This window comes from Plecotus auritus (assembly GCF_963455305.1).
Source record: "Plecotus auritus genome assembly, chromosome: 2".
NCBI lineage: Eukaryota > Metazoa > Chordata > Mammalia > Chiroptera > Vespertilionidae > Plecotus > Plecotus auritus.
Genome location: NC_137771.1, coordinates 84,296,228 through 84,319,665, shown reverse-complemented (window position 1 = coordinate 84,319,665; position 23,438 = coordinate 84,296,228). Strand labels below are relative to the sequence as shown.

Below are 23,438 nucleotides of genomic sequence, written 5' to 3'. Positions count from 1 at the left end.
AGTCAGTCTCTCCCCATCCACCCCCCCTCCTATAAAAGCTCGGAAAAGCTAAGGTCATTCAATTTGCATAACAGGCAATCAATTTCCTGGCCTTGGCCCCATTTTCCTATTCTGGAAAGTCAGTCCACAAGTTACCTCTCTTGTACTTGAGGTAATCAGTCATTGTTAATCCTTGGAATGGGGAAAATTTTGGAGCTCTCTGAAGAGATTAGCCTGGTAAGGGCTTCCAAACAATGGACCCACTACTTTTATTTCTTTTAATGTAGCCCAGTCTTGCCTTAGTATTTCAGATCATCCTCATCTGTTTGCCTCACAATGGGCTCACATACAGTCCATTAAAATTCCCCATTTTTCATTAAAAATATTATAGTCCAGTTTCCCTGCACTTGTGCTTGGATATTTGATTTTTTGAAGAGAAGAAATATTATATGCCTTTTTACACTGAAGCCTCTTAGATATGAACACCTTTCCCAGTCTGTTACTTATTAAAAATCTGTATTTGTCATTAGCGGACTCTTACAGCTCTGTGATAGGTTTTGTAAGCAATCTTTTTTTCACTTCACAAATTAGTGATAAAAGGTGGCAGAATGCCCATACAGAACTTTGGGACTGGGTGCCTCACTGTGTGAGAAATGGCTCACCTGTCCAAATTTCAAATGATAGACTAGGAAACCAGAAGCATGGCGAAAATGAGACTTTTAATAACACTCTTAAGAGTGGGTGCCCATATTACAGGATCACAAGTGGGGCAAGGAACATAGCCTATTTATTTAGACCCTCCTCCCATTCCTCATTGGCTGAGTACTGTTTGGTCACCTGTTTCCTAATAGGTCACCTAGGTCTTGCTGTCTCCCACTGGGTTATTTAAAAAAATGAACTGGGGCCTTCTCTAGTTGCCTCCACCTCCCTTTGTCTAGGAGAATCTTCCTAGGACTCTTGCTATCAGCCACATTAATAACTCTCATCCTCCCTCCCCCACCCTCACATCCTGTTTGCTCTGGGGAAATTCAGCAGCAGCCTGGCCACATGCTGTTTCTTTTCTGTGAAGATAAATCAGATGCGTGTTTCTTACAACTGTGAGTTGTATGGTGATAGTTTGTGCAGTATAATTGATTTTCTTGGACTTCATTCACACTTGCCTAGAGCTTTATAGTGTTTTAAGGTAATCAGGTCTCTTACGGATTTGAACCTCGTTTTCTCCTACAATAGTGGTTCTCAAAAGGTAGTTCATGGACCAGCCAGAGCAGCATCAGTGCCAGCTGGGAATTTGTTAGAATAGCATAACTGGGTTGAGGACTAGGGGACTGTATTTGACAAAGCTCTCCAGGTGATTTTTTACTCATGATCAAGTTTGAGAATCACTACTACTGTCTACAGTCTACTGAGATTATTCTTGTTAGAAGGCAAGTGTATAGTTGTCATTGAATATCTTAACTTTTCTCTGCTAAATCATTCACTCACTTGCTGCTTCCTCACTCAGAAAATACTTAAGGTCTTGTTATGTACCTAAGGGTAAGGCAGCATTTCTTCCCCACCTTCACCTAGCAGCGTCTAGTTCTTCCTTACTTCCTCCTTGATCCAAATATATTTTCAAAACCACTCGTCCCTTCCTCCCCCCTCTCCCCTCTCTCCCTACCCTTTCTCCTCTCTCTTCTCTCTTTCCTTTTCCTTTCTTTCATTTCCCTAATGCATAAAACAGCACCAGAGGCATGGATGCATAGAATGGACACACAGATCTCCAAGGGAAGGAAGGTGAAGGGGACTGGAAGAGATTAACCAGAGAACATGTATGCATAGCCATGGGCATCTACACTAGTAAAAGAGTAAGATGCAAATTGACTGTAACTTCAATGCCCACCAGCCAATCAGGAGTGAGTATGCAAATTAAACCAACAAAGATGATGGGTTAATTTGCATACTCAGGCGCCCAGTAGCCGGGGGCGGGGTGAGGCAGGAATCTTGTGTTGTCGCCATGGCGACAATGCAGGTGTTCCACACTGCCCCAGCCGCTCCGGGCCTCTGGGCAGCGTGGGAAGGCGGAAAGGCAGCTCTGGGCCTGAGCGACGGCGGTACCGGCAACCAGGGGAAGGAAGGCCCATTCTTGCACGAATCTTCGTGCATCGGGCCTCTAGTAGACAATACTGTTGTGCAGGCCTGGTGGGGGGCGGACAGTGGAGGTTGAGTGGAGGGGGTCAAAGGGGAGAGAAAATGGGGGACATTGTAATCTATAATAATAAAAGCATAATATGCTAATTAGACCTGAATTCCTTCCGGACAAAGCCAGGGCTACTAGGGAATCCTGGGTCCCTGGTGCCAGAGGGAAGCCAGTGCTGGCAGCCAGGGGAAGGAAGGCCTACTCTTGCACAAATTTTGTGCATCGGGCCTCTAGTAGTGTCAATAATAAAAAGATAGAATATTGAGATTTAAAAAAAAAAAACACCACACACAAAAAAACACATCACTTCTTTTTACTCCTCCTTCACCACCACTATCACACTGGTTTTCGTGTTCTGTTTTTAGGCATAATGCAAATTCCAGCTTTGCTCTTCTTACGCTGGTATTGCAAGCTTGCTTGCTGGCTCCACTGAGTCATGTTCATTGCCCTCCTCTATCACTTTTTCTTGCCCTGTAAGTGCAAAGTTTCTTCTTTGCACATACTACTAACTGGTACAACCATGTGTGCTTGTCCATCTATCTCCTCTCACTGGAATATAGATTTTGTTTGGGATGCCTGTATCCCTGGCATATAGGGGGGGTATTAAGAAAATGAATGGATGAATATATATTCCCTCCCTTCTTTCCTGCTTTATTCTCCTTTATGTACTTATGTACTATTGAAATATTGGAACTCAACCAAGAGTACACATATTTAGATGCATATCTGCTTTTTTTCTTGTTAATTTTACATACGGTGCTGTAACTAGAATTTTTACTATGAATTTTCCATTCTTTTAAAGTGTGGCAATTCATTCATCCTGTCTTTTTTTTACATATGTGACATATTATGTCCCTGCCCAGTTTCCTAAGTCAGTTATCTGTATCTTCCTACTGTTTGTTGGGCTGTTTCAGTGGGCTGGCAACTCTCCTATCTACAATGTGACATTACCAAAGTGCTCTAATTTAGTGTTGATACATAAAGATGTAATTTCAACTCACATATGTAGTTTTAGTTTTCTAGAGATACATTAAAAAAAATTTAAAAAGCAGGTAAGATTAATTTTAGTGTATTTGATAAAATATATCCAAACTGTCAAGAATTAATATGACATTATTAATCAAATGCTGGTTACACTGTTTTAAATTAATAATGAAAATGTTTTTCTTCATTCATGCTAGCCATGTTTCATATGCTCAGTAGTGGCCACTGTAATGACCACAGCTCTAATCTTTGAAACGTCAGCCACCCTTAGACTCATAGATTTATATACAGTTATGTCCCTTTTTTGCCTCAGTGTAAACTCCCCACATTTCTCTTTCTTTGGGAAGTTGTATACATTTTCATTTCCATATTGTATTCATGACTCCCAAAGCCACATGTGTCAGTAACAGCCACGGGATTGTATTTACTGCCCTGAATTAGATTTCCAACCTCATGTTATTACAGATACTCTGAAATGATTTAAAAATAGATAACTGAAGAACTGCATGCATAAACAGGTCAAGTCCCAGGGCTTTGTTGCAGTGTACAATGTTCTTTCAGAAAATTTTAACCAATATATAGGATACTGTACTCTACATAGTGTTTAGTGCAACTAACAGGAACCACTTTTTCAACCTAAAAGGGATCTAATACAGCGAATTAAATGCATACAAAATTGGTGGAACATTTAGAAGAACTAAAATCAAGGGGTCACCCAGCACATTTGGCTTCGTTTAAAAGCCAAGTACCATGACTATTTTACAGATTCTGTGCTAGCATTCCTACTGATGCCCCTGAGGCTGGTGATGAGACTGTGAAATTGGGGGTCAGTTGCTGTAGACACTTTTGTTGGTACAAGCGTCCCCATGGGTAGAATCTAAGTTGTATCAAGGACCTTAGATGCAAGGACATCTGAATGCTAGAAGACCCCTCAGGCTTTTATTCAACTGTCACCCATTAATGTGGCCTTACTGCTTGTTAAATACTTCCATATTACCTGGCATAACCCTTCCCTGTGAACTTTCTCCAGTATAGTTACACATGCTGGGCCTCCACAACTCCCTCTTCTACATGGTGCTATAAATGTAGTAATAGATAGTCCTGATACTTTAAGACAGTCAAAGGCAAATATGGTGACTGTCTAATATAATGGACTAGAGGCCTGCGGAATGAAATTCGTCCACTCGGGGTGTGGGGGAGGGCTCAGCCCGGCCTTGCAGTCCAGGAGCCCTTGAGGGATGTCCGACTGCTCGTAGTCCAGGAGCCCTTGAGGAATGTCTGACTGCCAGCTTAGGGAGCAGGCCTAAGCCGGCAGTCTGACATCCTTAGTGCTGCCATGGAGTTGGGAGAGGATCCCACCACCGCCACTGAGCTTGTGAGTCATGAGCCCGAATTCTGGCTGAGCAGTGCTCCCTCTGTGGGAGCGCACTGACCACCAGGGGGCAGCTCCTGCGTTGAACATCTGCCCCTGGTGGTCAGTGCGCATCATAGTGACCAGTTCTGGCTTTCGGTTGATTTGCATACTATCCTTTCATTATATAGGATTGCTATGAAAAGGAAGTTGGATAGTAGGATTTCTAGTTAATAACTAAGATATGGCTATATAGTAATGGCACTTCTTCTTATATGGCAGGTACTAGTCCCTGAAGGCAATTCCAAAAAGGACTTCAGTATTTCTAGAGTAAATATTTAGCCCTTCAAGGTTAACTAGTTTGAATTGGTAATCTTGAGATGCCTTTCTTCTCTTCACCCCCAGCCCTAAAAGATATTTATGTACTTAAAAAAGAATCCTTCAGTATATTATTATAATTAAAAATTTCTGCTTGAATTTTTACTATTAAAAATTGTTTATTTGTTAGGCATTCACTCCTGTAAAAGGTTCAAAGTAGATGAGGTATGATTTTTTTCCCCATTCAAAAGAGATATGTGCCTTTAAATTCTTCTCTATCCATCACAAGCCATTGTGTAGGGTTAACTCTGGTAAAGTGCTGCTTCCTGATGTCATGTGTTTAAGTGTTTGTCCCCTTTTCTCACCCGTAGGGCTCCTTGGTAATGGCCAGTCTAAGGGATTAGGACCAGCATCAGAACAGTCAGAGAATGAGAAGGATGATGCATCCCAAGTGTCCTCTACTAGCAACGATGTTAGTTCTTCAGATTTTGAAGAAGGGCCGTCGAGGAAAAGGTTAGTACCCAAGGCTGAAAATATTGGTGCCTTAAACCAGGGACTGCAAACGAGGTGTCAGTTTTTGCCACATGGAAACAAACTTGGGCCCATTCACGCAGTCTCCAGATTTTTCATAGAGGAGTCGGAGTTCTGAATTTTTATATTAAATGTCCTGGTATCAAAATATAGTCCACTAATTATAACTAAAAATAAGTACACACAAAAAAAATGGTATGGGCCAAATAAAACATGTTATTGCATTAAAAATTGGCCAGAGTCACCAATGTGTAATTCTTGTATTCATTTTAAAATGCATATTTATTTTTATTGATTTTAGAGAGGAAGGGAGAGGGAGAGAGGGATAGAAACATTAATGATGAGAGAGAATCATTGATTAGCTGCCTTCTGCACACCCCCTACTGGGGATTGAGCCCACAACTCTGGCATGAGCCCTTACCGGAATCAAGCCCTGACCTCCTGGTTCATAGGTTAATGCTCAACCACTGAGCCATGCCAGCCGGACCTGTTTTATGTTCATTTTAATAATTTTTTATTAGTAGTATTTCTTGAGTATATTAGATAGTGTTTTGCCATTCCTAAAAAGAAATGTTTCTAAGAATTTAAAGAATTAAATGTGTTTCTGAAAATTTCCTCCCCCTCATCAGGAAAGCAAAATCCATATAGTGTTTAATCAGGTTAGTAGTTGTGGAATAGGCTCTTAAAACTTGGAGTTTACCAGCAGGTTTTTTTTTTTTTTAATGACTTTTAAAAATAAACGTAAGATGATTGGATAAGGAAGTTGGCTGTGGTAGCTAAGAGTTTGTGGTTTCATGGTCAAACAATGGCAGTGACATTATATAATGATACTTTTAATTGGGTGTTTTAGAAACCCTTTTGCTCGTTATCTGCTTTATTTCATATCTTATGTGTTGTCCCCCTACCATTTACCATTTAGAATTTATATTTCATTTTGTTTCTTTTCTGTTCTCATACTTCATGTTTTTCTGGATGACTAGATTAATGACATTTTCTTAGAATCTGTTAGTTTGAGAGGTTGGGGAAAGAAGAAAAATTTCCCCTGGTCTGGTCTTCTCTGTTTACTCTTTCTACAGAATTATGGTTACACTTTGGAAACTATCTAGATGCTTATATCTAATGAAGAACTGAGTATGGTGGAAAATCAAAAGGATTTTAGCCATGTGTAGATATTTGAAATCCTTAACAGAACTATACTTTGGATTTGCATCCCACCAAGTGTTAGTTTATTTTTTGCCAACATGGAGTGTCTTTGTTTAAAAAGTTCCATATACAGCGCCTGTATTAAGTAAGTTCCATCCTCAGTTTTCTTGTAATCATCAGCAGCACTGTGTCTTGGATGTCACTGGATTTGTTGTTCAGTTAGCAAGCATGAATAAGAAGTATCTCTGCCAGTGTACTGGAATTTGTATGCTACCCTTTTTAAGGACACTTTGGTGAATGAATGTCTAACATATTGCTCTGCCTCAGTTTGAGAACTGCATTATCACTAGAGTGGGGCAGCTCAGGATGTGCTAAACCACACCAGTAAATATATTGCCATATGTAATGTTATCCAAGCTTCCAAACATGGTGGATGGTCATACATCTGGCATCATCTTTCATCTCTGTTTGTGGAGCAAAATACTATGACTGTGTGGTAGGAAGTGATAGCACCCAGTTCTTTAGCTGTGTTGTGTAACTGTCCATCACCCTCACCTCTGGTAAGACCCGGGCAGCGTGGGAGCTTGATGGTGAAGATCAGCAGGCCTCATTCTCTTGGAGGGGTCCTTTGTCCCTGGCTCCTTTCTCAGATGACAGTGCTGCTGGCTTCCTCTTTGCATGGTACACTGGTGTGGTGTGGCAGCTGTGTGCAAAGCATTTAGCTTTAAATCTTCAGGCCAGTGAGAAAGAGAACCTTCGTTCAGGATGAACTTAAGGCAGATTTCATTATTGCTAATCTACTCTAATTTTTAATGTACTAAATATCTGAAATCTACTAGAGACTTACTGTAGATGGTTAACCTGTCAGGCTAGGTTTAGGGCTGGTCTGTGGTAGTCTCTATTACAGGTGAAGGGCTGTGTAATTGATCAACAGGTAGGGAAGTTAGGAACATACATTTCACAATGTTGCCCGGTATGTAATAACTACAAAATAATAACTTTTAATACTTTTCGGCTCGCTTTTTTTACCCCTCACTGGTAGTTAATATATAAATATTTAGTATAAATAATTTGGTAGGAACCCTTTCTTCTAAGGCAGGATGTGTGAACTGGAACCTGGATTCTTGGGGTTTTGTTAGTATACTGAAGCAATTTTCTTCCTTTTCATCCCATGGCACACATAAACTGATTGCTAAAATTCTGCGACACTAAAAAATATACTTTTTGCCAATATGACAAAAAAATAGGTATAATTTTGATTCATTCACACCAGATGGCTATTGTGTTGGTTGTTGTCATTATTTTTTTTGACAACCTAAGGGAAAAGCAGTCAGTGCCCCTGCCTAAATAGTCAGGTATTGTATGGTTTAAAGATTCTTGTAGCATGCCGGTTGAAATATTCATACTGCAAGGCTCCCCTTCATTTTACATAGATTGTATCTTTTCTTATACTTGACTGGGTGTGTCATCTCTGCCTCTAAGGAGTCAAGTCCTGAGTAACTTCTTAAAGTGGTTATTTCAAAATGTTACTTTAAGTTTAGGGTGGATTGTGGTCTAGATGCTACTTTTAACATTGTGTCTAAAATTCCCTAACCCTCACAAATACATTGGAAGAGCAGGTTTTATGATTGACTGTTTGCATTCTCTGTTGTCATTTATACATCGTACATTGAATTGTAAAAATCCAGGTCATGATTTATATATTTGCTTTGGAAAAAGCAAGCAGTCTGTACATTTTTGGAATGATATAAACTGCTAGCTCTTCTTGTTCAGTCAATTACTCTTTATAGATACTTCGTTTTAGGAATAGCAGTTAATATACGTTTTGTTTTGGTGGGGAGAGGGAAGGAAAGGAATTTTTATGTGTGGCTTCCTTAAGAAAAGTTAGTCTATGGTGTAGATTATGCCCTGACTTTCCAACCTATAAATGGAAACAATTCCATTTTCTGATGATGCTTTTTAAGAATTCAGTCAGAAAATGTGTGTGCAAAGTGTTATTTTTCTACAGGAAACCCCCTACGCTATGTTTTGCCTTTGGTTAAATGAAGTTGGGAAGCTTTTTGGCACATAGGAAGCAGTAGAATCCAGAGAGTATAGTAATTATTTTTCTTGACAGAATTAAAAATAAAAGCTATCATTTTGCCTAGCTGTTAAAAAGTCATCATCTAAACTCCGTCCGTCTCTCATTCTCATTCTCTCTCTCTCTCTCTCTCTCTCTCTCTCTCTCTCTCTCTCTCTCTCTCTCTCTGATGACATTTCCTCCATTGAATTTCAGAGAATGGAAAGAAGAGGGAGAAATAGAGAAATATCGATGTGAGAGAGATACATTGATTGGTTGCTTGCCTGACCCGGGCTGGGGATTGAGCCTGCAATCAATGTACATGCCCTTGACCAAATTTGAACCCAAGACCCTTCAGTCTGCACGCTGACACTCTATTCATTGAGACAAACTGGCTAGGGCTAAAGTCACTCTGTGAAAGGAAAAACCACCCTCTCTCTAGAAGTTCTTTGCCTGTTTGATGGACATGGCTGCCCAGCCATTGAAGAGCTGAAGGACTTCATGTGGTGGGAATTCCTAGGTGTTGGTTTTCCTTTCCCCCACCCCCCCCTTTTTTTAAATCATTGTGGTAGGTGTTTAAAATAATTTTTAAAATTATAATGTAGTTTTTAATGTTTAGAATGGGAACTATAGACTTTCAGCCTTTCATAGGCCTCTTTTGAATTTGATGGTGACTATATCTACCTAGCTCCTTACGCTCCTTCCCACCTTATATTGCCTATCCTAATACACTTGATTGTTGTAAAATTTGTATTTCCTGCAAGAAGTAAAGAGTGGACAGATTTTGTCAGGTGTGGATTGACTGAGGGACTTTGGAATGGTTGTTGTGGAGATAGAGGTTATCTGTTTGGCTGATGGAAAGGAAGGTGTTGTACAAAGAAATTGGTGATGGTATATTTTTACGTGCAAGTAAGTGAAGATCCAAAATGCGTGGTCCACAAAGAGGTCATTTGAATTGACCACTCAAATACATAGGAAAATGAACTGTGTGTTTTATTTTATTTTATTTTTGGGTAGGTGGAGGAAATAGAGAGAAAAAATGTAAAGAGAGTGGTCTTTCTTAGGGACTTGTCATGAGGACCTTGTATGTGGCACAATGATTAAGAGTATGGAATGGAGCTAGACATGTGGTTCTACCATCTGCTTGTTAAATATGCTCTTGGTCAGGTTTTGTTCCATCACTGGGCCTCAGTTTTATCACCTGTATAATGTCTATGACAATAATAATCACCTCATGGTGGTTTTATGTGCTGAACAAGTTAATTCATGAAGAGCACTCAAGTGTATAATAAGTACTGTGTGCTAGATATTATTAGCTATCATCAGTGTATGTGACACATGAATTGCTACATGTGAATATGCACATTCATTGGGAGACTTTGCAGACGTGGTTTATAGAGATTTTGATTTTATAAATTGTGATTTCTATCTTCCCTCCATGGCACCACCATCAGCAGACATCTGTGGGCAGATGGAAAAGTGTGTCCCTCTTTTGAAGTAATTTAGTCACAGGAAGGATCTTTGTGGTTATAGTGTGAAATTTCCTTCTCAAAGCTTGGTGTGACCATGTATTTGCTTGCACAGAGCAGGCAGAAGTGAGAAGAGGTTGGGAGAGTAAAAAGTGCAGACTATGCCTCTGCAAGAACATAACTTTTCTTCTTGTTAAATAACAGAAGACCTGATATATTTTAGTTAGGCCTTTTATAGTATACTAGAGGCCTGGTGCATGAAAATTCAGGCACTGGAGCAGGGTTCCCTCAGTCAGTCCAGCATGCCCCCACTCACAGTCCGGGAGCCCTCAGGGACGGGAGGTGACCCGACGATCAGGGGAAGGCAACGCCCCATCATATCTCTGCTGCTGCCACTGCTGGCAGTGCATGCCTGGGCGGCCCTGGGTGGCTGGGCAGCCACCATCCAAGGCTTGCCTACGCCTCAGGCGTCAGCTGGGCAGCCGCCATCTGAGGCTTGCCTGTGCCTCAGACTGGCCCTGGGTGGCTGGGGGGCTGAGAGGACTGGGGGACTCTGGAGGCAGGCGTGCGACTGCCCCGGCAGGGCTGAGGGGCCTGGGCGCCGCCATCTTGTGGCTGTGGGCGCCACCATCATTGAGAGTGTGGCATCAATTAGCATATTCCCTCCTTATTGGCTGTGGGCGCCGCCATCTTTGAGGGCATGACAATCAATTAGCATATTCCCTCCTTATTGGCTGTGGGCACCGCCATCTTTGCAATGGTGTGAGGGCAATTAGCATATTTCCTCTTTATTAGATAGGAAGACTTACTGATTTCAAAGATAGTCCTCTTCCAGTAGACTGGATTTTGAATGTGAATTGTTTTAAAGGTGAGGATGCCATGACTTAGTGCAGAGAATTTTCCTAGGCTTTTAACAGGTATTTTTTCCCCTCAGGTGAATTGCCAGTGTAAATGTTTTCCTGATTATTTCTGATCACTGTCACTATCTTCTTATATAATAAAAATCCAGCGACCGAAATGGTGGAACAACCAGAGACCATAATACCACGGTCCCTTGCCCAGACTAGCCCCCCACCATCACCCCCCAGGGAGCGGTTAGGGGCGCCCCTAGGCAATGCGATAGGGTGCAGTTTGATGGGGGAAATTCAAAGACACGGGGGGAAGGTCTTACGGGTCTGCGGGGTTGGGGTGGTCGGCCCGGGTAGGTTTGGAGTGTGCTGGGGAAGGAAGAGGAAGATCCGAGTGGAAAACGGCTCAGCACAGTACCTTTCACATTGCGAGCCAGGATGGCGACAGCCATGGACTGAATGGGCGGTTGTTTCATGAGTGCGCTTGGGACCGACATGTTCATGGCAGCAGCAGTACTCCCAAAACTTCACTGATCCCAAATAGTCAACAGCTATCAATGTCTAAGAACAGAAAAATCCTCTCCAATTAGAGGCCTTGGACATTGTAACACCACTGAAGGAAACACCACTTAAGGAGGAGATAGAAAAACCGGAAGTATACGACCAGAGGATTGTGGGATTGTGGAGGATGCCTGGGCGCCTACTGCTAGAACGTGAGCCTGTTATTGCGCATGTACATAGTCAGCCCTATAGTCCTCAGTCTCGCAGTATTTGGATGTGACTTCTGGTGGGAAATTATTTCGATTGAGGTTTGCTGTTCCCTTGCGGCGAGGAAGATCAGAATAAAAGGTTTCATTTGTTACCTTGGTTTGAAGCGCAGGAAAATGGGATAGTGACGAATAAGAAACTTTGGAGATGGTGAAGGGCAGTTTGTCCAGACTGTTGAGAGCTCAGAATTAGAGTTTAATTGGGATAGAAATCCTGCGAATAGCACATTATGCCTGAAATCTGAACACTGTACTTTTAGGTTTTACAGTTCAAGTTTTTGGAGACCCCCCTATTAAAACATTCCTGGTTGGAATGTGCAGAACACCACCCAGGCTGGCCCTGTCCCCCAGGGAGCAGTTAGGTGCGATCAGGCAGGCAGGTGAGTGGTTAGGGGTGATCAATCAGGCAGGCAGGCAGAGGTGGTTAGGGGAGATCAGGCAGGCAGGCAGGCAAGTGGTTAGGGGTGATCAGGCTGGCAGGCAAGCAGTTAGGAGCCAGCAGTCCCGGATTGTCAGAGGGATGTCCGACTGCTGGTTAGGCTCTAAACTGGGATTGGATTGGGCCTAAACTGGCAGTCAGACATCCCCCAAAAGGTCCGAGATTGTGAGAGGGTGCAGGCCGGGCTGAAGGACCCCTCCCAACCTCCCGTGCACGAATTTCATGAACCATGACTCTAGTCTGTCTATCTATCTATCTATCTATCTATCTATCTATCTATCTCCCTAAGGGACCATGGCAACTGAACAGATGACTGAACAGGCTGTTTGGGGTGACCAGACTGGCAGGGGGTGTCAGTGAGGGGCGACCAAATGACCGAGCAGCAGGCTGCAGGGGGCGACCAGGCTGGCAGGGGGGTTAGTGAGAGGCGACCAAACGACTGAGCAGCAGGCTGCGTGGGGCGACCAGGCTGGCAGGGAGGTTAGTGAGGGGCGACTAAATGATGGAGCAGCAGGCTGCGTGGGGCAACCAGGCCAGCAAGGGGGCGGCAGTAAGGGGCGACCAGGCTAGCGGGGGTTGGGGGGGGCATTGGGGTTGACTAGGCCAGGATGGGGGGAAGTTAGGGGCAATCAGGCTGGCAGGTGAGCAGTTAGGAGCCAGTGGTCCCAGATTGTGAGGACATCCCCCGATGGGTCCATGATTGGAGAGGGTGCAGGCTCAGCTGAGGGGACACGCCCCCCATGCATGAATTTCATGCACCAGGCCTCTAGTATATATATAAAATCCTAAGCGACTGTTTAACCATTCAACCGGTAGCTATGACACGCACTGACCAGCAGGGGGTAGACGTTCAACACACAGGCATGGAAACATGGAACAGATTGATGAATCTCAGAGGGAAGTGGGGAGAAAGGGTGGGCAGGAAGATAGTAACCAAATATCTTATATGCATACTGCAGGCCTGGTGCTCGGATTTGTGCACTGGTGGGGTACCTCAGCCTGGCCTGTGGGGATCAGGCCGAAACCAGCTCTTTGACATTCCCCGGGAGGTCCCAATTGCAAGAGGGAGCAGGCCAGGCAGAGGGACCCCACTGGTGCACAAATCCGTGCACCGGGCCTCTAGTGTTGATATAAAATACTTTTAAACCCCCAAGTTTGAAAGGATGATAGTACCCCCCACACAGGATTCTTGCTTGGCAGTGTGCAGTGTTAGAAATTGGGAGTTACTCAGTGTGAACAACCTTCAGAATTTGAAGAGCCTAAGTAATTTTTACATTTATCTTTAACAAAATGTATCAGTGGTATTGTTTAATGTTAAATGCACTTGCTTTTATTGCCAAATTCAAAACAAAAAAAGCAATACACAGCTAAGATATATTTTTCTTAACTTTAAGTTTAGACACCTTTACTTACCAGGCTATTGCAAATTATTTTGTTGTTACAACCTTGGAGAGTTTTTACAAAGTAGGGATTAGCACTGTTATAATTTTAATTATAAAGTTACCTTAACTGAAACATAGTCTTCACTTAAATAAATAAGGAAGGGGCAAAATTGAGGAATGGAATATTATGTGACATCTTCAATAAACACAAAAAATAATTGTGGAATTAAATATAAAGTAAAGGTAGATGTGTCCAGCCTGCCTGCTCGTTAGGGTAGTTGCCATTTCTGATGCTCTTCTTCCCTTTTTTTAGATTTAAATATCTTTCTGGGGTCATTTTCCTTTTTCTTTTACCTGAAGGACCTTAACATTTCTATATAGGTCTGCTGGGTTTTGATGAATCTTTCAACTTTTGTATGTTGAAAAAGGTATTTAAAGGTCTTTCTCACCCTAATTTAAAGGACATATTTATATTTTATGAACTGTAGAATCACATGTAGTTGTAAGAAATTCTTCATTTTTAAAATATATTTTTGCTGGGTATGGAATTCTAGGGTCCCTAGCATCCCCACAGTGATGTAAAGATGGGCTCTACTCCACTATCTTCAGGTCAGGTTTGCATTGTTTTTGACAGGAAGTTTACTCTCATTCTTAACTCTCTAAGAAGTATCATTCTCCCAACTTCTTTTTTTTTTTTTAAATATATATTTTATTGATATTTTACAGAGAGGAAGGGAGAGGGACAGAGAGCTAGAAACGTCGATGAGAGAGAAACATCGATCAGCTGCCTCCTGCACACCTCCCACTGGGGATGTGCCCGCAACCAAGGTACATGCCCTTGACCGGAGTCGAACCCGGGACCCTTCAGTCCGCAGGCCGACGCTCTATCCACTGAGCCAAACCGGTTTCGGCTCTCCCCAACTTCTTAAGATTTTATTATATTCTATCATGCAGTGCCCCTGGGTATAGTTTCCTTTATGTTTCTTGTGTTTGGAGTTACTGAATTTTAGTTCTGAAGATTTCATCAGTTTTGGAAAGTTTGGAGCCAGTATTTCTGCAAATATTCTTTTTGGGGTGTGCCTCTTTAGGGATTTCAGTTGCACATGTATTTGTCTTCTTGAAGTTGTCCCACAGCTCATTGATGTTTTTTCTGTTCATTTTGTTCTGGTCTGTTTTTCCCCTCTTGTGTTTCATTTTAAGTAGTTTCTATTCCAAACCTGTGGACATGTACTTTTTAATAGAGATTGTTGTTTCTGTCTTAAAAGTTAGATTTTGATCTTTGTATCTTCAGTGCCTCTCCTAATATATGTTTAGCTTGCTCTCCTTTCTTGAACATACGGAATAAGTTATAATAGATGCTTTAACATGTTTGTCTACAATTCTGTCATCTGTGTCATTTATGGTTCAATCTGGATTGATGTTCCTTCTTAATATGGTCTTTTTGGTGTTTTGCTTTTTTGGTAATTTCTTAGGTGAGGCAGGTATTGTAAAATTTTCTTGGTTGGCTGCTGGATTTATTTGTAATTCTTTGCCTATTTTTGAGCATTGCTCTAGGGTGTCATGAAATTATTAGAAAGCATTTTGATCCTTTTGGGCCTTGGCTTTCAGCTTTGTTAGAGAGGACCAGAAAAGTTTCTGCTATAGGATTAAATTTTTCCCACCGCTCAGGTAAACTCAAATGAGTTTATCTGATATCCTGTGAATCATGATGTTTAACCATTTTGGAAAATAGGTGCAGGCACCGTTCCTGGCTGTGAGAAATGCTCACCTGTCTGAATTAAAATAACAGACAGAAGTATGGTGAAAACGAGACTTTTAATATGTTCTTGCAAGAGCGGGTGTCCGTCCAGTTTTACAGGCATACTTGGAGTAGGGATCATAGCCTATTTATCCTTAAGGTGCGAGAGTCCCTCCTCTGGTTCCTCATTGGCTGAGTACTATGGGGTTAACAGTTTCCTCATATGTCACCTAGATCTTATGTCTCTTATTGGGTTATTTAAAAAACAATGGGCTAAGGCCTTTTCTAGTTGTCTGCCATCTCCTCCTGTCTACTTAAGGCAGATGCCTTGGGGGTTTCCACCATAATGCTGACTCATGTACTGTTCTTTGTTATATCTTCTTCCCTCCTCCCTACATTCTGTTTGCCCTGGGTAAATTCAGTCACCTTTTCCATTAAAAGTTGACTATGCTGAAGATGGATCACAGAAGCCTATTTCCTACACTGGCCCTGTGTAGGATTCAGGGACTGTTCCCTCTAACCCAGGGGTGGGCAAACTTTTTGACTCGAGGGCTACAATGGGTTCTTAAACTGGACCGGAGGGCCGGAACAAAAGCATGGATGGAGTGTTTGTGTGAACTAATATAAATTCAAAGTAAAGGAGCGGAGGGGAGAGCAAGAGAACCCTCCGCTCTTTCGGCTCCACGGGCCGGATAGAACAGCCGAACGGGCCGGATCCGGCCCGCGGGCCGTAGTTTGCCCACGGCTGCTCTAACCCCTTCTTGTCATACTTTCTTGGGCAGTTTCCTCACACTGTGCTTGCTGGTACTCAGCAAGTACTAGCACTTGAGGAGGACACTTGGCAGATCCAGAGTTTTCCCTTTGATTCTCCCCTCTCTGGTACTTTGCCCGACAAATTCTCTTCTATCCTTGGCCTCCCCAAACTCTCAATTCCTTCTCAACTCAAGATTCCCCAAGCATGTCAAACTCACGGCATGCAGTCCACACACAGGCTGTGAGTTTGACATGCCTGCTCTAGTCTGTACTTGAATTTCCCCTCCTTGTGCCGTGGCCTGAAAATTCTCAAGGTAGTAAGCTGAGCAATCATTTGTTTCCTATCTTTTGGGATTATAGTGCTTTATTATGTGCTGTTGATTGTCTTCGTGTGGATTTTAGTTTTTTTGGCAGGAAGTAAATTTTGTCTCTAAAACTTGGTATTAGCTAGAAGCAAACGTTCTGATCTATTCTTTGAATGCTAAATGAGGGAGAGCAAAACACACCACCAGGAAATATAACTACAATAGTTCCCCCTTTTATGTGGTTTCAGTTACTCGTGGTCAGTCGCCGTCTAAACATTAAATGGAAAATTCCAGAAGCATACAATTCATAGTTTTAAAGTATGTGCTATTCTGAGTCGTATGATAGAACCTCATGTTGTTTTGCTCTGTCCCACTTGGAATATGATTCATCCCTTTGTTCAGCATATTCATGCTATATTGCTATCTCCCTGTCAGTCACTTATTAGCCCTCTCAGTTATCAGGTGGACTGAGGTGTTACTGCAGTGCTTATGTTTAAGGAATTCTTATTTTACTTAATGGCCCCAAAATGCGAGAGTGGTGGTGATGCTGGCAATTCGGACATGCCAAAGAGAAACCGTGTTTCCTTAAGTGAAAGGATTTGTATGTATAGGAAAAAACATAGTAAATATAGGGTTCAGTACTATTGGTGGTTTCCAAACGGTATCCCCCTGCAGATAAGGAGAGACTTACCATAGCCATAACCTGTTCATTTATTTTTGTAAGTCATTAAAAGAGAAAACTGAGGATTGCATTAAGCCCTAATGCAACGAAAAAGACAATTTCAAAGTAAGGAAGCAATGATCTATAAAAAAAAAATCTCACTCTACGAGAGAGCATGAAGTTCTAGAACTTCTGCCGCTAAAGGAAGAACTGCCTCTTTAGTAATATAACACATTGTGCTAATAAGTAAATCTTACCTTAATTTTCATGAAATGCCTGAAAAGTTTTATCATCCTTGTTTTATAGCTGAGTCAGCAAAGTTTACTATACCTTACTAATGACACATTTCTTAAAAGTAGTAAAGTCAGGGTTTGAACCCAAGTCTTTGTAGCTGTAATCCTGGACTTTTACATTATACCACGTCACCTTCATGTACCTCCTAGACAGACAAATTCTAGAAGGGCACTCCTTTTGTGCCGCAGTACCTGACTTGGTGAGCGAAACATGGCAGGATCACAACCCCACTACCCCCTCAGCTGAGTACCTTTGTGCAGTGCACACCCCTTGTGGCTGCTCAGATCATATAACCTAGTCAGTGTTCTCTTTTCTTCCAGTGTTTGTATTCCTTCTTTAATTAAATTAAAAAAAATATAAACCAAGCAGTAGATGGAAAGGGAGAAAACATTAGTAGCGCCCAGCTGCAGTGGCTCAGTGCTTGAGCTTCTACCTATGAACCAGGAGGTCACAGCCCGGGCTGCGGGCTTGATCCCCAATAGAGGGGGCATGCATGAGGCAGCCAGCCGATCAGTGGTTCTCTCTCATTATTGATGTTTCTCTCTCCCTCATCCTTCCTCTCTGAAATCAATAAAAACAACAAAAAAACGTTAGTAGCTTATATTGATCAACACACATTTTGCTTTTGAAATAATCTCTGGAGTCCTTGAGAATGAGAGGTTAGAGGTCATGCTTTTCATGCACAAGGGCACTGGGGAAAGAGGTTTATCCTGGATATGAGAACATGTAGCAACTGGTTGACTATTCTTTTTCAGGTGGCTGTTCCAAATAGATCTGTGATTACTTTGTGATTGTAGTGGGTTGTTTCTAGTCCCTCTGGGACAATACCCTTTTATTTCACTTTTCATTTAGCTGACTGGAGTTGGTGGGTTTTGAGGGGTAAAAGTAATTGGCTCACTTCATGGTGTCTGCTTACAGATCTGCTTCCCTTTCCTACTGTTCAAGTTTGAGAGAGGAGTCTGTATTCCTGATCTCTCTATACCTTAATCTTGGTCTTAAGTGTTTTCCCAGATAAGATGGTTACAAGGTGAAACAGAGTCATATGCCTTAAACTGGATAGCAGAAAGCTGTGAGAGCATTTCTGATTATGCCAGAGGTTCTCACTGGCTGAAGCACATGTGTATTTTGTTTACTAGTAGACTGGGTTTGAATCCCTGTTTCTCCTCTTAACTCTCCATGGGAGAGTCAGTTTCCCCAAAGAGCCTTGGTTGTGTGGCTGTGACAAATACCTGTGTAACTCATATTCTGCTTATGTATTTACATGGTGGTATGCTGGCCACTGTTCTAAATTCTTTCCATGTATTAGCCTATTTAATTCTCACAGCAAACCCTTCGGCATAAGTCTTTTATTATCCACCCCCATTTTATTGATGAGAAAACTGAGGCACAGATGACTACACCTTGCCCAAGAGCTAATGCTCTTGGTATATTGTCAACACTCTCTATTCATCTTGAGTGGGTTAGTGATGATGAAGAGAGATGGAGGTGATGTGTTTTCAAACATTTTCGAGAGTCCTGAGAATTCTGAAGGCTGGGCAAAGAGATCCCATTTTAACTCTCAGAGTAAGGAGTGTGACCCTCAGGGAAGGTGTGTCCAGGGGTGCTAATTTATTCATCAAACTATAAGTTGTTTGCCAGATACTGGGATGGATCTAGAAGATTATTCTTTAAGCCTGATTTTGTGGTACAGGTAATCTCCATTCCAGCGAGAAGAAACAGGAGCAAATAATGTCAAATGCAGTGTGGAGAGTGCCATGGAACATGTGATGTGACCTCTGTGGGACCCAGAGGGAGTGTCTAGGGAAGTTAGGGTAATGACAGAAAGGTGGCATGTGACTTAGTTTTTTCCTTCTGTGGGGCGAAGTGAGAGTGAAGGAGGAAGGACTCTTCTTACTCTTGCTGTGCTCTGGACTCCATGGTGGAGCTCCTTTTGTAACTTTCTGGCAGAGTGTTATGGGAGCCAGCTTCTGGCTTCTCAGGCAACATAATGAAGAGGAGCAGGCCTGGTGCTTGGGGCTCAATCAACCCAGTCGCTGGATGCTAGGGAGCCACATTGATAAGATGAAGAGCAACTTAACGGCTGGGCTGCTTGCCCAGGGAAGGAGACCACAGCTGCTGGAGACCTGCAGAGCAGGAAGGTTAAGCCTCTTGGTTATCCTTGGGTGGGGCTGAGCCTTGACACATGAGGGAATTCTCTGTGCAGGCTGCTTCTGGAGGGCCTGGTATATTTCAGGATTTTATCTGCCTCACCTCACCAGAGGGCTGGGAAGGGGCAGGATTTACTTAGTAACTTTTCTTTACCAGCATGCTGAGCTTGAGACAAGGGTTAGTTGATATTTAGAAAGGGCACACATATTTGTTGGTGGAAAATTAATAGGTCACAGGACAGTTTTCTGTCTTATAGAAGCCTCAGAATTGACACAGTTCTTGTAGTTGATGTAAGAAGTCACCTGTAGTGAGAGCAGGTGCACCGCACATCCCCTCACCACCCCTTCCTGGTGACAGCAAGGATACATTGATTGACAGGCCCTGCAGGGACTGTGTGGTGGGCTGAGAGCTGGGGAGGCTTCAATTTGGACCAGCCCAGCTAAGGCTGATCCAAATTTGTTGCAGTTACCAACAAATTAAAGAACCTCTTAACATTAGGTAGGAGCTTCAGCATTAGTCCCCAGATGAGTCTAAGCCAAGATGTGCTTAGAGGCAATGAATATTTGTTGACTACATGGTGAAAGACAGCATTAACTGCTTTCCATTATTAAAAGGAACAGGTGAGCTTCTGTCTTCACTTTTGAAAAACAAGCCTCAATCTTCATTTTTTTTTTTTTTTTTTTTTTAAAGAGTTGGCCTAAAGCATAAGAATTCCTTGGCTAATTAAAAGGAATTCGGGAGCACTGTGCTATTTGGTAGCTATCACTGTTGTTCTCTGGTTTTGATCAGAAGGGCTTCAGTATAAATTTACACTGGCTCCATCCTGTCTTGAGTTATAAAATTATCGTGGACATTAAGTGTGTGTTAAAGCATCACATATCTGGCCTGGGTAATTGGGCTGGGGTAGCATCTTTGATGTATATGGAGTAACATTGCGTAGGAATCTAAAGCATGGAGAGATGCATCTTTGCTGTCCACTTTTTTTTGGCTATGTGTGATTTATTGTAAAATTTACTATTACTGTTACTTTCTTGGAATTATGTGTGAAGCTGGGCTCCTTTTAACAAGATGTTTTTTTCTGCTAGATATTGGGGTTCTGTATAGAGACATCTTCGTACATGATCATTTCTGCATAAACACGCACCATGGTCCTAAGAGGTTAGTGCCCACAGGTCCAAGTATGAAGGAAGGAACAGGAAACATGGGGCCTACCCAGAGCACGTGTGTCTTATTCAGGGTGAAAGATTGGCAAAATACCTTTGACTTACTTGGGAAATGGGCACTAACCCCATAATTTGCTTTAAGGTTCTTGGTAAGCTCACAGGCTTCTGCTACAACTATTTGTTGAAGGAAAATGACTAGAATTTCATTGGAGGCAGTTTTATTACTGCTGTGGTCATTTCCTTTTTCTGTTACCCAGAGCTCTGATTGCAGGGATATCTCTTCCACCTCCCATGCAAATTATGGTCTAGTATGCTTTGTGGTTGCCACGGAAACTGAGAACCAGTTTCTTCCCTTCCTTCCTAGGCTTTAAATATGAATGTCTTCGTCACGTGCTTTTGCCCTCCTTGCTTCTATACCCACAAAGGACAGATGTAAACAAGTCCCTCGTGTTTTCAGGAGTATCTGACCCTCCTGGAAACACACAGCGTTGGTTCTCCAGACATGGAGGGTTTGGTTTGTGAGGGTAGCAGGGGTGGGCAAACTTTTTGACTCGAGGGCCACAATGGGTTCTTAAACTGGACCGGAGGGCAGGAACAAAAGCATGGATGGAGTGTTTGTGTTAACTAATATAAATACAAAGTAAAGGAGCGGAGGGGAGAGCAAGAGAACCCTCCGCTCTTTCGGCTCCGTGGGCTGGATAGAACAGCCGAACGGGCCAGATGTGGCCCACGGGCCGTAGTTTGCCCACGGCTGGTTTAGAGTCACCTTGCTTGCTTGTGAAGGTGGTGACAGCCATTCGTGTCACTTGTGGTTCACATATGAATGCCTATGCAGGGGCTGATAGATATGGCTTCTTATGCAGAATATTCCTTGATGTCAACTCACTTAGCTGCTTAGCAGCTCAATTAAATGCACTGTGCATTGTTGCAACTAAGATGGGAATAGAGTATTCTTACTACCACAGACCACACTTCTGTTCCCTCGCCCTCTCCTTCCCTTCCTTTCATTTTTATGGTAGGCATGGGGAGTGGTCAGCTAGAGAGGATCTAAAGGATAGGCTAAGGGGGAAGGCAGTGACCTAAATGACTTGCTAGGGGAAAGATTTTGGTTCATTTCTGTTAGAAATTTAAAAAGATTGTAATAAGTGCTTTTTTTTTTTTTCTTGAAAGAAGATAAATATCAGGCAAGAGTATTTTTCTCTTTTGCTTTAGGTTCAATTGCTTTGGTTTGCAAAGACAGTCTTTTAGGAATGTAAACTTCATAAAATGCCATGGCAGTTTTGTCCCACTAGCCTAAAGCCCATCCACATAATGGGCATAGAGTCATCATCATTAGTGTGTGATTTTCTTAAGTGTGTTTGGGTGGAGTGGGAATTGGGCAGTTATTACTGACTAGACTGCTGATCTGACATATAAGCTTTCAAAAACTTTGGTCCTCAACTCCCTCAGAGATGGAAAGTCCTTGTTTATCTTTGTACCCATGATGGCTGGAGGAGTGTCTGGTATGCATTAACTGTTTACATGTTTTTGTGCATGTAAACAAATTCTGAGAGTAGCCAAATAAAGCCAAGGAAAGGAAATCTTTCTAGAGGAGCCATCATATTTGGGAGGCATATATTCTATTTAAAATTGTCCATATCGTTCACACTTTTTATTATATTGGGAGGTAGGGATGTGCAAACGTGTGTGTGTTTGAGTGTTTGAAATATTACCCATACTTAATTGTTTTGTTTAAAAGGGTTAGGAAAGAACCGAGCAAACTGTTTTATTGTAGTAATACTAGTATGTCCCCCACCCCAACTTGTTTTTCCATTCTCCTGCTTGTCTCCATTCTTCTGTTATTCGATAAATACTCACTGGGCCTAAAATTCCATATTCATCTATACAGAAATCAAAATACAGCTTGTAAACTTACTCCTTGAGCCCCCTTGTGACATGATTAGGTCATAAGGAAGTGCATGTTTTTAACTTCACAACATATTCTGGAGTCCTCACACAGAGTATAAAGTCACTGAATTTCTGTCAGCCATCATTAATTAATCATGCCAAGAGAAGAGGAAAAAATGCCTTCTTGCCTGAAGGCTCTGTGGTTCTTTTTTGGATATAGGAACTCCTTTTATTACAACTCAGTAGCCTCAGGGCCCTAGAATAAGTAAAGGCACAGAGCAGGCAAGGGGTGACTTTCCCAGGCCCAGGAAATGGGCCTGGGGTCTGCACGCCCCAAACTTCTTGAGCAAACTCTGGATAGGGCACGGGCCCAGGAGTGTGCTCCCTGGGGATGAGAGGAGGCCGCTAGGGTTTGACATGGATCGCTGCTAGCTCACTTCTCGAGGTAGGGCATGTCGAAAAACTGGAAATTCCAGTGGCCCTTGACCATGCAGTAGATGAATATCTCTTGGTAAACTGGTAAGGGGGCCACCTCCAGTCCCATGCAGACCAGCCCCAGCAGCAGCAGCAGCAGCAGCAGCAGGGAGGCCAGCACTACCCCGTGCTTCTTCTGGATCAAAGGGTGTTGAGTCCAGTTGCAGCAGGCATTGTAGGAGTGCTGGGTGCTGTTGCTGATGGTACTAAAGGACCACTGGTAGCTGTGGACAGATGTTTGGCCAGAATCCCTGGTGCTGACTCCCCCATCTGGCTCTCGAGACACCCGGGCTCCATCCTCATCATTCTCCAGGTTCTATTCCAGAACACAGGGCTCAGGGGTTACTGTGCTCAGGCCCTTCCCCACTCCCCCGCAGGGAAAGGAGCTCTGTGGTTCTTCCTGAGGTGCCAACTTAAGGTTCACTATGGTTTTCTGGCCTCTTTAAAAGTTTTTAATATTTAACCTGAGCATTTAGCTCTTATCCTATCTAATAAAAGGGTAATCATCACTCCATCACAAAGATGGCAGTGCCCATAGAGGCTGGGGCACTGGACGCGGGCGGTGTCGC

General features: G+C 42.7%; 1 protein-coding gene across 5 annotated transcripts in view; it reads left to right on the top strand.

Moving 5' to 3' along the window:
* Positions 1-23,438, top strand: part of JARID2 (jumonji and AT-rich interaction domain containing 2) — a gene marked incomplete at its 5' end in the record, with an annotated part of 306,278 nt that overhangs the window by 177,049 nt on the left and 105,791 nt on the right. For all 5 annotated transcript variants that reach the window (XM_080656845.1, XM_080656844.1, XM_080656843.1 and 2 more), the window contains one exon: positions 5,180-5,321. In XM_080656845.1, coding sequence (XP_080512971.1) covers positions 5,180-5,321 — 142 coding nt within the window. The remainder of the gene's footprint in view (positions 1-5,179; positions 5,322-23,438) is intronic.